The sequence below is a fragment of the Lissotriton helveticus genome, chromosome 11 (assembly GCF_964261635.1).
Source record: "Lissotriton helveticus chromosome 11, aLisHel1.1, whole genome shotgun sequence".
NCBI lineage: Eukaryota > Metazoa > Chordata > Amphibia > Caudata > Salamandridae > Lissotriton > Lissotriton helveticus.
This window is the reverse complement of record NC_136072.1, coordinates 401,388,240-401,403,132: the sequence shown is the minus strand read 5'-3', so window position 1 is coordinate 401,403,132 and position 14,893 is coordinate 401,388,240. Positions and strand designations below refer to the sequence as shown.

Here is a 14,893-nt window from a genome sequence, read left to right as displayed (position 1 = left end):
AGCTCAGGCCACTTGGTTAGATAGGAAAGATAGAATAAAGCACTTTATAGACATTTGATCGAAAACTAGTCCTGCATGGATGAAGCAAAGCATTTGATTGTGATTGCTTATCTTACTTGTATGTACTTTATTTGTGTCTTACATGTCACAGTGCAATATTGTCAAACTAATGTATTTTTTAACAAATTAGAAATAAATCTTTCATTGTGGCCTTACTGTTTTCGTATAAGACACACAGATTCATAATAAATATGAAACAGTCTTAGTATAAATCAAACCGAAGACTTTTATTTTTATTTTTTAATTGGGATTCTTCAACCATAATGGTCAATAAGATTTCAAGTGTTAATAGGAACAATCCATTTATTGTTAGTCTGTACTCAGGTACACCGGTAACATCTTGGTAACTGGGGATTACTAATCAAGTAACATATTCTAGATAATGAGCTGTTTGCAGCAGTTTCCACACATCTGGAAAGACCAGTGTCATTAGTTCCCTTTCTGATTCCTAGTTTCTGGTGGTGACTTAAGGGATTAAAAATAAGAACCTTCCACTAGCCCCAAAGACCAACCCTGATTTATTCACTTGGTATACACCTCTGAAATCTCAATGAAAGCATTGTACAGGGGTATTATCCACTTAAGGGTGACACAAGGTCAGTTTTGGACTTGAAAGATTTCACCCAGAACTTTCCCCCTGGCAATTCCTCCTCCAATGCGTCCAGTTTCGGAATACCACTACAATTACCAAGAAACATTTACATGCAGAGAGTGATGCATAACTGACTTACCTCTGCCCTCTCACGTCGGTATTTGTTCTTTTCGTCTCTCATCATTTGCTTCCATTGTGATTTCTATCAAAAGGGGGGAGAAACACCTTATTATACATCGTTTGAGACTCATTGCCTTTAGGGTAACTATTAAATGGAGTATATTGTGGAAACAAATATTGAGTAAAAAGTTTGATGACATTAGACATTTTGGGCACCACAAGACGTTTATGAGCTTTCTCATCCTCGATCCCAATTCATCATCTCCTACCGTATATGAAAGCTATGGTTATCTGGAAGGTGAAGGCTACTCATCACCGCACAATGTAGAACGTTACTAATGAGAAATTGGAAAGACAATATGCAGCTTCCCATTTCTTTTCTCATTTTAGGCATCAAGTGTACATACAGTCCAGATTTCTCATATCAATACATTTGAAGGGAATGATTTCAATCATACCAACGTTTCTTTAATGTTCTTGATTGTGTAACTTGGATAAAGGTTGCTTAAACTGAATCACAAACATTGCATCTTTCGAAGGCCTACCAAAGACTCACAACAAAATATAATATTAGAGGTTACATGTAACAGAATTGCAAAGGATTTATACAAATGACTTACTGAACAGCAGAAAATATTATGACTTAACACTGCAACCAATCAACGAAGAAACACTTTAATTTAGAAAATAGCCAGACCAATTGGCTTTGGCAATGACTCGTCTTTTATGATTTTGTCCCTTTATAGATAAAATGTCTACTTGTTCAGACTGAGAGGCAACTTATACTTTTGAATCAGATCTTCAAAGAGTTCATGACAGAGCATTTTCTGGTGCGGCACCAAGAATTTGAAACTCACTCTCCCCCAGCATTAGAAAAATCTCGTCTACTTCAGCCTTCAAAAAAGAAGCTAAGACCTTTCTTATGAGCAAATTCCTCCCATAATAACAGTAGACTAGACACTGTTAGGTTACTTTCTTGGTCACACACCCGGTTAATACATATCGATCTCTAGTAGTCGTTAGGACTTGTATATATGATTGTGAAAGCACAAATGTTTCTATCTTTAATCGATGTATATATATAGATATATGATTTTGTAAGCAGAAATGTCTCACTCAAATTGTTGTATGTTTGTTATTTTTGCTTACGTTTGTGTCAAACCTGCTGTCCTAAGATTAAGGCTATGTAAATGAGAAGAGCTCTGATACCCTATTCGGGTCATGTCCGCGCCATATAAAACACTGAATAAATAAATGAATAGAGACAGTATAAAATAGAACTGATATTAAATGTTTTAGTAATTAGTAAATAGTAATCTTATCATTCAATGTTTACTTTAGAGAATCACAGAATGCCAAGGAATTGACATCTGGCTGTGCCTACTACTTCGAATTGGCAGGCTGATCAGGGACCATTTTACCATGCAAGAAGGATCAGATGACCTTCACACGTAGTTTTTTTTTTTAAACAGAATTTTAATGTCATTTTGTCCATCATACATTGAAACAGTAACCAACCAAATGCCATTTTAGGCTGACAGCACAGACAGATCTTCAAATAAAGTGCATAATAAATCTAGTGAGTATTTGCATATGATATATGATGATGCTTAGGAAACCTACCCAGGTGGAACCTTCATTCTCACATAGAAGCATCTAAGGTCGTCAAATATGGCCTCCCATGGGGACATCAAACAAACACTCACTCAATCAAAATACAAACTCCCCCCACCCTTTCTCATCCTTACCCCTCTCTGCGGTATCTCCCTCCTCCCCCCTCTCCCACAGTAGGTCAGGGGGGGTCAAAACTTGGGCAGGTCCTACCCCCTCAAGCAGGCCAGGTCCGTCAAAACACACCGGGCTCTCACCAAAGTAGGGACACCGGTGAGGGCGATAAGCAGGGCTGAACTTTGGCCATCAGACTGCCCGCCTGGGACTTCAACCCGAGTGGGCGCTCTAGCCGACACCCTCTTTATTACTCTCCAATCCATTCCCCTGGAAATCACCTAGAATCATGTTCCATCCTCGCGCAAATTCCATGGGTCTTCTGCCCTGGCTCACTCCTCTCCACAGCGCTGCTCCCTCCCAGGCAGCCCAGCGTAATGTATCCGCACTCCATTGCTCAGTCCCTCTGGCCATTTCCTGTTCATCGTAATATGGCGTTTGGCGAGAGACAGGGCCAGGGCAAGGTCAATAAACCAGTTAGTGTTTGGCAGGGCGGGACAGAGGCCCAGCAGGCAGAGACAAGGTGAGGAGTCAAGGACCGGTCTGTAGCCCTGCCAGCATGAGAACCACCTCAGACCAATATGTAGTCAAGCAGGGGCAGCTCCAAAGCATGTGGAGAATATCACTGTGATCGCGACAGCATCACTGGCAGTCCAGCTGGGTCGGGGAAAATAAATGCTGAGCTTTAGGGACGTTGGGTACCTTTGATGCAAGACATAAAAGTGTAGGAGCCGAAACATGGTATTTCAAGAGATCTTCGGTGAAGCCTCCCACATCCTAGTCCAGTCTCCGACTGTCATCAGGGAGCCCAGGTTGGATTACCACTGCTCGCAGAACATTGAGAGGGAAGAAGACCGATCCGAGCGCAGAGCACTATAGAGTCCCGAAACCAGCCGGCGCATGTCACTGGCAGTGCAGAGAAATTGGCAGTCGTGTAGTAGCTAAGGCTCCACCCCCCACTCAAAATCCAATGCACCGCCACAGTCAGGGTGCCATAGAGTAGAACCTGCCCAGCTGGGAAGTTAAATTCATTTTGTAGATCTCAAATAGTCGCAAAATACCATCTTTATATAGTGTGCCCACTGTACCTTGTCCCACCCGTTCCCAGTCTCTTCTCCACTCCTATCTATGCGCTATCCCCTCCGCGTAAAGGCTAGAATAGTAATCTGTGAAGTTCTGGTTAATCTCAACCTGCGTGTACAGGTTCGAACCTTCAGGCGTCACCACCTCCCAGTCTTGGAACCTCACCTGGTCGGGTTAGCCAACCAGGCCAGCAATGTGCCCAATATGTCAACCTGTGAATGCGTCCTAACGATATAGGCTTTCTAGTCAAAGCATCGGAGGCATTGCACATGCTCTGCCACCCTCTCCTTCGCCTCCAGTAGCTCTGGTAGCAGGTCCGGTCTCTCCCTTCGCTCAGGTTCAAGCTCCCTAAGGGCCCGTTCGTGGGTAGTAATATCACAGAAAAGGGTGCGTCATATCCCAGCTGACTCAGACAGGCATTGCCCTCAGATTACCACATTAAATGCTCATTCCCAGGGACGAGGCAGAGCCTCAATAAAATATGTCCAGATCCCCTCCCCAATTATCTTGCAGAAGGTCGCATCTTCCAAGTTGGTGGTTTTAAGTCGCAAACTAGGTATACAGGTGCGTGCTCTACCCGATCGCAGGGATAACAATAAGGAACTGTGGTCGGTGATGGTCCTAGCTAAATATTCAATGTTCGCTACAGCTCCCAGCATTTCCGGCGAGATTAAAAATGTGTTGAGGCATAGCTGTAGTGCAAGCAAGGCCAAGTGGAAGGAGAAATCCTGCGTTTGTGGATGGTGGTATTGCCAGCCATCTATTAACGCCCAGTGGCGCTGCCAGGTAGAGAACTTCATAGCCAGGTGCACTGCTGGGACATCTTGAAGCAGTGGGTGGGAAGGGTTCAGATCAATATCAATATAAACGTTGTCACCCATAAGGAGAGACTACTGCAGGAAGGGAGCAAAACTTGTGAAAGTGCATCATAAAATAAAGGCTGATCAACGTTAGTGGCGTAGACATTGACAAAATAGATATTCAGTCCATCTAGCCTGCCCGATAGTATGGAATAACCGTCCTCCATATCTCTCATGTTACTGGTGGCCTGAAAGAGAATGTCTGGCTTCACCCATATCAGCTTTCCCTTAGCAAAAGCCGAGTATGTGGGATATTTTCCATGACCTCTCCATCTTTTGCACAGGGCTCCTCCCTCTTTAGCATCCAAAGGCGTTTCCTGTAACAGGGCCACATCCCTGCGTTTCAGATATGCCAACACTTTGTAGTGCTTAGTCATGCTATTCAAGCCTCTCACATTCCATCACATAAGTCTGTATACATTCATATTCATATTATCCCCCATTTGATTACCGCACACTCTCCTCAAACCAGTTCTCAGAGCCAAGCAGGAGGGAGGCACAGACAAACAACCATAGATTATCATTTATAAAAAACTATAAACTTAAAAATAACCCAACACCCCCTCCGCTGGACAGCAAGGCAACATGCCTCCACCCAAACTACCACACTTAACTAGTTAAGTCCGTAGGCCAGAAACACACCTAAAATACCTCTCGGAGGGTGGGAGACATGAAAGACTCCAAGCTGAAGGGACCAGAGCCCCGGTGAGGCACCTCCGCAATCGGCCAAGGAAGAAGTGAACATCAGCAACCCCCACTCGATCGCCAGGTAGCAGGAGCTCCCCCTCATTCACTCAGTTCTAGAGAAGAAAGCATAGACAAAGCTCCTTCAGTCCCAGAAAGAGAATATTCTGTGGATTGAAGTATCAGTGGACAATATCATCTGGTTGTGGCGTGACCACTGGAAGATCGCCACTCTGGTCAGTGTTCAAGGAGGAGTCAGACTCAAAGTCTGTGTCCTGTTCACTCAAGGCTGTCTCATCTGCCTGTGTGCGCCGCTCTGGGCTAAAGTTTGTAAGCATGGCAGCAGTTTCCACTGCTCTTTGGCGATCTCATTGCACCGGTTCCGAGGATGGCGCACCTTTACATCCTCTCCTGTTCTAAGGGTGTGTTCAGGGTTTTCTGGTGTCTTCCCGCTCCTCTGGTGCCATGTCCAGCCAGCCCCACACTTCACTTGGTTTCAAAAAGAATTTGGCTCCTTGGTCAGTGGCAACGAACGGGCATGCAGAGTGAATTATGGCATACCTGATATTCATGTCTCTTACTTCCCATTTGGCTGCCACGAAGAAGGATTTTGTGTTTCTGAACTGCCATGGTGAAGTCTGGAATATCATCACCTTGCTATTGTCAACTTTCCGTTCACTCAGCTCCCTGGTGCAGTGGAGAACGAGGTCTTGATCTCTAAAATGTAGCAGGCACACTACAACAGGCCTGTGTGCACCACCAAGGGCTGCAGGCACGTACCCTTTGTGCCCTTTTCAATGCAAAGAAGGAGAACAAACCTTTTGATGTCACTACTGTCCGAACCCAGTTCTCAAGGTAGGTTACAATGTCGGCACTACTACTTTTTCCGGCAGGCCCTCCACCCAGATGTTATTCCTGTGGGCCCTGCATTCAGGGTCATCTGCTCTGACCTCGAGGGTCAGGACCAGTCTCAAGACATCAGTCATCTGAACTTTTAGGTCGTCGGTCCAAGGGATCAACTCCTGTAAGGTAAGTTCTGTAGTAGTAAGCCGCTCCCTCAGTTTGCATTGATCAGCCTGCAGGAGACCCAGGTCAACTGCCAGTGTATACCTTGTATGATCCAGTGATTCTTTGGGGTCCTTAATGGCTAGAAGGATAGGATGCAGTTGATCATGGGGAATGTGCCCCAGCTCCCCATCAGATTGTTCCCACTTTTGAGTGGGCGAGGGGGCTCCCTGACCTCTGCTTTCGGGTCTCCCATCCCTCGTGCACGGCACGGCATGGCAGCGGGCGGGCCACAGGGAGTAGAGATCAGCAAGGGTAGACAGACACCCAGAAGAAATACTTTATTTCAGCCATAGGTCATAAAAGTTTCACAATATTTAACAGGAACAATATAAAACACAATGCATTGCCATCATGAGCACACAGTACATCGCTCTTATGATCTTCTATAGAAAGATATTGCATACAGTGATTCTCCATTTACATACTTTCACAGAAGAAGAAAAAGACGAAGACATAAACCATACACAAAAACGAGTATGGTCCACCATGCCTAGTGGTAGGGTTTGTGCTAGTTCTCTGTCTGACCTTTGTAAGCATGTGCATGTGAGCGACAAAACCATATCAACCAAGCCTACAACAAGGCACAGCCAGAGTGCAAAGTACATAAGGATCAAAGAATCTGTACAAACTGTTAATCAAAGCTATATACATTCTAGTTCATAAATAATTGTGTTAAAACCTCATCAAACCTCCTGCCTCTTATGTTGGACGACACTCAATTCAGGGGGTGGAACACCCAAATGGCCCACCACCACTTGTTGTAGTAGATAATTTTAGTCCGTGGCCCACTGGGCTCTAACCCCTTTCTTAGCCGCCGTCGCCAGTGGTTGAACATATAGGTTAAAGAGGGTAGGGCTCAAAGCTGAGCCCTGTGGTACCCCCTGCTTGGTGGCATAGACTCTGGAGACAAAGGGAGAGGTGGCTACCTGGAAGGTCCTCCTGGAAATAAAGGAGGCAAAGCAATCCAGGGCGGAGCCCGTTATTCCCACCTCCTCCAGACGCCTCAACAGGATCTGGTGGGAGACAGTGTCGAACGCGGCACTGAGATCGAGCAGAATCAGTGCCGAAGTACGACTGTCATCCAAGGCCCATCTCAGATGTTCGGGTCTCAGCAAATGAGGAGGGCCAGGTGAGGCACCAGGATCAACCTCCAGTGCACCAGCATAGGCTCCATTGGAAGTCCGTCATGTGGCTCCTGGATAGGGGGAACAAGCATGGACAAAACCACCCTCCCAAGTTTGGGGTCTCCCCACAAGTCTCCCCTCGGGGGTACAGTAGATGACAGGTCAGACCTCCGCTAACCAGCAAGGGTTCGCAGGGTGTGCTGCCTTCAGGCACGTAGGCTGTCGCAAAAGGGTCTGTCCAGGCAGTTAGTCAGTATTGGGGCAGGGAAGAGTCTTCAGCAGGGCTACTTAGCCCGATGGGATTGTCATGAGGTCTGCCGTAATGTGGGGGGGGGGGGCACACAGTCCAGCAGCAAGAGAGTGGTTGTTTTCCAAGTTTCAGGGGGAGGAAGGGGAGAGGGCCTGCAGGTTTCTCTCCACGCAGGCGGCGCACAATATTATAGGAGCACCACCTCCACTCTCCCCTGGGGCCCCGTCCATTCCCTCCAGGGCAATAAAGTGGTTGCAGGGCCCTCCTCGGCACCCCTTCAGACTGTCCCCTGGCAGAGCTCTCCAGCTCTGGCCGTGAAGGCAGTCATGTGTGTCTCGTGGTCCCAGGCAGAGCCAGGAGTTTCTCATTGCCCTTGCAGAGATTCAGCTCCTGTCTGCTGTGTCAGGTCCCCCAAGGGATTCATGGGCAGACGCAGCGTCCTGTTTTGCGCCTAGAGCTCTCCAGCCGCCACGCCTGAGACAGGGAGCTGCCATCTTGGCTTTCACCGCCGGCTACAGCGTGGCCCAGCTTCACCTCTTAGGCCATCGGAGCAACCGCCACCTTCCTTCGACTTCTGGGTTGGGACACCTCAAATATCCCCGGAGGCTCTGTGGGGTGAGCATGCCCAGAGGGTGCAAATTCTACTGCATGGGTACACACAAACTTTCTCTTGAGGGCCAAATTTAAAGTGTGTTTGTGGCCGAGGGCCACACAGGTGGGGGGCGAGGTCAGTGGGGGATGGGTCGAGGCTGGAGAAAAAAAAAAAGACCCCTGCAGCGGACACATTCATCCACTGAGCCACCAGACCCGATATATATATATATACACACAAAAAACATCTGATGCTAAGATGAGAAGTTGAGAGGCCACACGGGGGAAATCCTCTTAGGGAGCCTTAAAAATGGACCCTGGGCATAATGCATTTCGGCGACCCTTCGCCTCGTCAGATGCCTCCACACACGGAATACTGTTTCATCTCCTCCTTAATACTCTCCTCCAGCTCTCTCATTGGTCGGAGAGCCCCGCACACAGTTGGAAACGTGCACACCTGTTGTAGTCTGGGGATTTTGACTACATATCCCAGAGTTCTCCAATGTGGAAAGGCAATGCACGGGGGTAACAAAAAATAGATGTTCGTGTTCTCGGGGAGAAATGGTGATTGTTGATGGTTAGCCTCGTGTGGGAATGGTGTCCTCTGACCCCCTCAGGTCCCCGCTGACGTTCCAGCCACTCCTGCACGCACCGGGTGGGCCGCAAATCGGGATGCAATCATTCCCGGCTCCTCGCTCAGTGTCGAGCTGCTCCTGGCAACAGCCCTGTCCCAGCTTGTGCAGTCAGAGGCGGGCCGGAGCTTACCAATCCCTTGGTCAAGTCCACAACTTTGCCAGCAATGCTCCGGCCACAAAGCGGAACGGGGCCTCTTAAACACGCTGCTGGCTAGCGTGTACAAATGTCCAAAAAAACTGAGGAGCTTTACCCAAACAGAGTACTGTGGGGAACTTGCCCCCTTGTGTAATTTGTCAATGTTGTACACAGAGTGGACAGGGCAGGAGCAGTGATGGGACAGAAGAAGAGACAGGAAAGGAGAGGTGACCGGGCAGGAGAAGTGGCAGGAGAGGTGATGGGGCAGGAGCAGTGACGGGGCAGGAGAGGCAACAGGAAAGGAGAGGTGTGGGGCAGGAGAGGTGACCGGGCAGAAGAAGTGACTGGGCAGGAGAGGTGACTGGGCAGGAGAGGTGACGGGGCAGGAGAGGTGACGGGGCAGGAGAGGTGACGGGGCAGGAACAGTGACGGGACAGGAGAGGCAACAGGAAAGGAGAGATGAAGGGGCAGGAGAGGTGACCGGGCAGGAGAAGTGACGGGCCAGGAGAAGTGATGGGCAGGAGCGGTGATTAGGCATGAGCAGGAGCGGTAACCAGGGGCGGGAGCTGTGAAAGGACAGGAGCAGTGAACGGGCAGGAGCAGTGAACGGAGCAGGAGCAGTGACGGGGCAAGAGAAGTGATGGGGCAGGAGAAGTGACAGGGCAGAAGAAGCGACGGGGCAGGAGAAGTGACAGTGCAGGAGAAGTGATGGGGCAGGAGAAGTGACAGGGCAGAAGAAGCGACGGGGCAGGAGAAGTGACAGTGCAGGAGAAGTGACGGGGCAGGAGAAGTGACGGAGCAGGAGAAGTTACGGGGCAGGAGAAGTGACGGGGCAGGAGAAGTGACGGGGCAGGAGAAGTGATGGGGCAGGAGAAGTGACAGGGCAGGAGAGGCGATGGGGCAGTAAAGGCGACGGGGAAGGAGATGCGACAGGGATGGAGAGGTGACCAGGCAGGAGAGGTGACCAGGCAGGAGAGGTGATTAGGCATGAACAGGAGCAGTAACAGGCCAGGAGCGGTGAACGGACATGAGCAGTGAACGGACAGGAGCAGTGAACGGACAGGAGCGGTGAACGGACAGGAGCGGTGAACGGACAGGAGCGGTGAACGGACAGGTGCGGTGAACAGACAGGAGCAGTGAACGGGGAAGGAGAAGTGACGGGGAAGGAGAAGTGACGTCGCAGCAGAAGTGTTGGGACAGCAGAAGCGTTGGGGAAGCAGAAGCGATGGGGCAGCAGAAGTGACGGGGCAGAAGAAGTGAGGGGCAGGGGAAGTGAGGGGCAGGGGAAGTGAGGGGTACTGGAAGTGACAAGGCAGGAGCGGTGATCGAGCAGGAGTATTGACTGGACAGGAGCAGTGAAAGGGCAGGAGGAGTGAATGGGAAGGAGCAGTGAATGGGCAGGAGCTGTGATGGGGCAGGAGAAGTGATGGAGCAGGAGTAGTGACGGAGGAGGAGCAGTGATTAGGGATTAACAGGAGGGGTGAACGGGTAGGAGGAGTGAAGAGGCAGGAGCAGTGAACGGGAAGGAGCAGTGAATGGGCAGGAGCAGTGATGGGGCAGGGGAAATGACAAAGGAGCGGTGACCGGGTAGAAGAGACCGGGCAGAAGAAAGTGACAGAGCAGGAGAAGTGACTTGTACTTATGTTCCTTGCCTATTTATTTATACACTATTGCATGACATCCACTGATGTGTCTGCGAAGCATACCTTTTGTCACAAATTTTTGTCCTGAATTTTGAACTCCTGTCCTGAAATTTTGTCCTGAATTTTGACCCCTTGTCCTGAATTTTTACACTCACTCACAATCCTGAATTTGCACCCATGCCAGTTGGCCACCCTAATAAGTAGTGAATACCTATTTAATACATATTTACTACGTATGCTCCTGCAGTCATCAGTGTTTACTGCTGGCCGTGGAAACTGCAAGGCAAGGTCTGTGGGCCACCAATGAAGGCCTACCGGGCCGCTGGCGGCCCGGGCGCACGCCGTACTATGAGTACCACAGTTCTACAGGATGCAGTCAGATACAGGAGGTCCGAAGAAATGCGCCTCACTCCATGTGTGGCTAGCCATGCCCCGTTCGTGCTTAGTTTGTTGATGGTTGAAAAATCACTAACTGCCTAGTGCTAAAGGCTTGGATGCAGCAAAAACTTAGTTGTCAAAACAATTCCTTTTCTTTTCAGTATACTTTCAGAGATCATGATTCTTTTCACAGACAACATAAAATGTGTCCAAGTCAGATGACTTTCACAGACAACATAAAATGTGTCTGATTCAGATGACTTTCACAGACAACATAACATGTGTCCGATTCAGATGACTTTTGCAGACAACATAGAAAGTGTCTGATTCAGATGACTTTCCCAGAATACATAAAATGTGTCCGATTCAAATGTCTTCAAGGGTGGTATTGGGCCTATCCCTTGGGGTTCCTCCACCAGTCTTTTTGGCAGCCTTCATCCTGGTTGCTATTCTTTCCTTGGCACGACTGCGCAGGTCATACCAGCGTTTCTATAAGTTGTTTATATCACGATGTGCAACACCAACAGCATTCACCTTTGCTTGGATAGCAAGCCAAAGACTCCTTTTCACTGCCTCAGGCACCTTCACAGATTGTTTACCAAACAGTTGGTCCTCCTCACAGTGACCTCCTCAATAAGTATTTCAAGTTCCTGGTCACTGAATTTAATTTTTCTTTTCCTGGTTTGGATTTCTGCTTCAGCATTTTCATTAGCCATTTCTCAAAAAACTGCACACACACACACTGCTGCAGGACCTCCAGGCAGAGCTCCAACTTCCAACTGCCAAACCTCCACTTCAAACCTGGGAGCAGCTGTGTGCAATTACTCTCCTGCCTTCCTGGTTGTAGTCACAATGAAATTCAGCATGTGTGCTTTTTCGCAATTTGCGAATTCGCAAAATGCGAATTCGCAGATAAGAAATCACAAAAATCATGCGATTCGGTAAAAATTGCGATTTTTACCGAATCGCTAAAGAATTGCGAAAAAAATCATGCATTCCAAATTAAAATAAAACTTAAAAATCGCAAATAAGGAATCGCTATTTGAAACGATGATGCATGTGCCCGCTACCCCCCAGAAAAACAACTGATACAATCCCTCAAGAGTCGACCATCCAGCGTCAGGACTGCACATTATCCAGGGCAAACCACATCGAACACCTCATGCCCTGAGGTCAAAGGAAGTCTAACTGTCCGTGTCGGTGTTTTCCCCACTTGAGGGTGCATCATCTCGAGGTACAAACCTTTCTCCCAAGACCCTCCATGTGACTATGGCCCACATGCATTAAAGGAAAAAACGGTTGCAAACGACTGGTATTTCTGCATTTGGGATGAAAAATCCCAATATTTAAATTGCGATTGTATTTAAGGAATCGCAAATTGAGATTCCTTAAATGCAATGCATGAAAGAAAAAAAATTAGCGATTTTGCTAATAGGGTGCGCATTTGGGATTTGCATCATCTCAAATGCAAAAATGGCAATTTAAGAAATCACAAAAATGCGATTACTTAAATTGCGATTGCATTTAAGGAATCGTAAATTAAGATTCCTTAAATGCAATTCATGAAAGAAAAAAAATTCGCGATTTCGCTAATAAGGGGCGCAAATTACCATGAAGTTAAACTTCATGGTAATTTGCAAAAACTTTGAAAAATGCACTAAAGTGCATTTTTCAAAGTTCCATTTTACACACACACATGCCCTTGGGGCATGTGTGTGTGCAAGATGTACTCATATGTAGATGTCAGGGGTGCAACAGGGTGTCCTTTTGACACCCTGGCACCCTTGAAATTGCATTCTCAATTAGAGAATCGCAAATTGAGAATCGCAAATTGAGAATGTCTCCCCATTCATTCCTATGGGCCTCTAGGCCCACAGTAATGAATGGGGAGGTATTCCTTAATTGCGAATTGCAATTTACGAGTTGCAATTAAGGAATATTTAGAAATCGCTATTTTTTTAGGGATATCTACATGCATAGGCTTTTGCGATTCCTTAATAAGCGCAATTAAGGAATCGCAGAAGCCTACCTTGATGCATGTGCCCCTAAGTCATCACGCATCCTGGCCTCCTTCCTACTATGCTTTGTGTGCAGTTCCTCCCTACATCCCTGTGCTGGTTTCTTCGTCAGAGGAGCGTAGACCCATCCACGTCATCGCCACCCAGTGTCGGACCAGCACCAATACCAGCAGTAAATATGTGATTGCCATCTTACGAGCGTTAGGCCGGCCAATGTTCCCCAATACACACAACTGTGGGATGAGTGCGCCCCACAACAATTTGAAATGTGTGTGTCACAAACACAGAAGTCTCGCACCTGAGGGCACCTCCGGGCCCTGTGTACGCAGTCAGCCCCTGAAAGTCTGCAGGACAGACACACATCCAAATGAGTCCGAGACATCTGATGAAGAGCAGGGTGCGATGGAGGAAGTTCTAGGGGACCATCATAAATCGGGCATTGCTAGATACAGTCCCAGCAAGGGAGCAGGCGCGAGCCCAGTCAGTCAGTGTCCTCCAAAGGAGCGCCCAGAGCAGTCTCCCAGGTTGCCCAGGCACCCAAAGGTCAACCTGCAACATGTGCTGCCATTGCTCCGTACAGCAGGGATACCAAGTGTCGTCTGGACCCACCGGACAGCCCTAAAGTGCCAGATGCCACTTGCACAGCAGGGAACGTAGTCCAAGTCTGCCTGGACCGCGCAGTGTAGAGCCACGGAGGCTCTAGGGGGCACATCGTTATTTAGAGCCCAGTGAGGCTCTTGAGGGCAGTTGTATTTACGAGCCCAGCGAGGCTCGAGGGGCCATGGTTTGCAGAGCCTGAGGGCTCCATGGGCCATAATTGTTTTTAAGAGTCTGTGAGGCTCTTGGGGGACACAAGTGTTATGCCAGAGCCTGTGTGGCTCCAACGCGTGTAGAGTGTTTCCAGAGCCTGTGTGGCTCCAGCAGTGGGCGCAGTTTGCGCCAAAGGGTCAGTGAGGGCCCTGCCACAGTTTTGCTGATGATTCCCAGCTGCCAAGAAATTAGTGGGCAGCTGCACCGTTTAGGCGCTTGGGATTGCTCACAGGTGCCCAGCAAGTAGTGGGCACCTGCACCGTTTAGGCCCCTGACATTGAGACACAGGGCGTCCTAGCCCCAACAAGGCCAGTTGGCCTAGGGACTGCCACAGGTGACAAGCCGCACTACATAGTTGTCGAAGTCTGTTCTTTGGGATGTAGATTAAATGTAAGTTTTTCTTGAGTATTATAATGGGTGGAGGTAAAAACACAACTTCAGGAGACAAAGGAATGATCCAAGCACATCTGAGGTTGTACTTCCTGTTATCTTTTTTAGGTCAATTACAAGCTTTAGTGATCACCAAAGTGTTCATTATTTCGATTAGGTGTGCAGCGGAATGGTAGTCGGATCCACCTAACATATGTTCAAATCACCAATAAACTGCATTTTGGTTTGCAGGTGTAAGGCCAGTTAAGAATTTTTTCTAGGAATCTAGAGTTCTAGCCTGCCAGTCTTTACATTGTTGCAACAACGATGGTAGAGTGAAAAATAAGAAAACAAGTTACTTACCTGTAACTACGGTTATCCAGTATTGGTATCTTTCATAGATTCACATGCCTGAATCATTCCCCGTCGTCGAGGTGGGAGTCCCACGGTAAAAATATATACAATAGCAGTGCCTAAAAATTTCTTGTAGTAGGCTGGAAAAGCCTAAAGGCCTAACTAGGCCTCAAAACTTAGCAGCCTATCTACATCATTATGTAAAAAGACCTGAAATAGTAGCCTCAGCCAATCAGCTGTCCTCACCCTCTAGAACCTTCCCAGCCCAGGCAGTTCTCCTCAGATTTTCCCAGCACAAGTGAGAATGAGTATCCATAACACAGAACTGCCGTGCCTGGGAGGAGGGTGGGTGCATGTGAATCTATGAAAGATACCAATACTGGATAACCGTAG

General features: G+C 48.0%; 1 protein-coding gene across 5 annotated transcripts in view; it reads right to left on the bottom strand.

The window, feature by feature from the left end:
* DZIP1L (DAZ interacting zinc finger protein 1 like) overlaps positions 1-14,893 on the bottom strand; it is a 796,975-nt gene that overhangs the window by 355,398 nt on the left and 426,684 nt on the right. For all 5 annotated transcript variants that reach the window (XM_078665844.1, XM_078665841.1, XM_078665843.1 and 2 more), the window contains one exon: positions 792-854. In XM_078665844.1, coding sequence (XP_078521970.1) covers positions 792-854 — 63 coding nt within the window. The remainder of the gene's footprint in view (positions 1-791; positions 855-14,893) is intronic.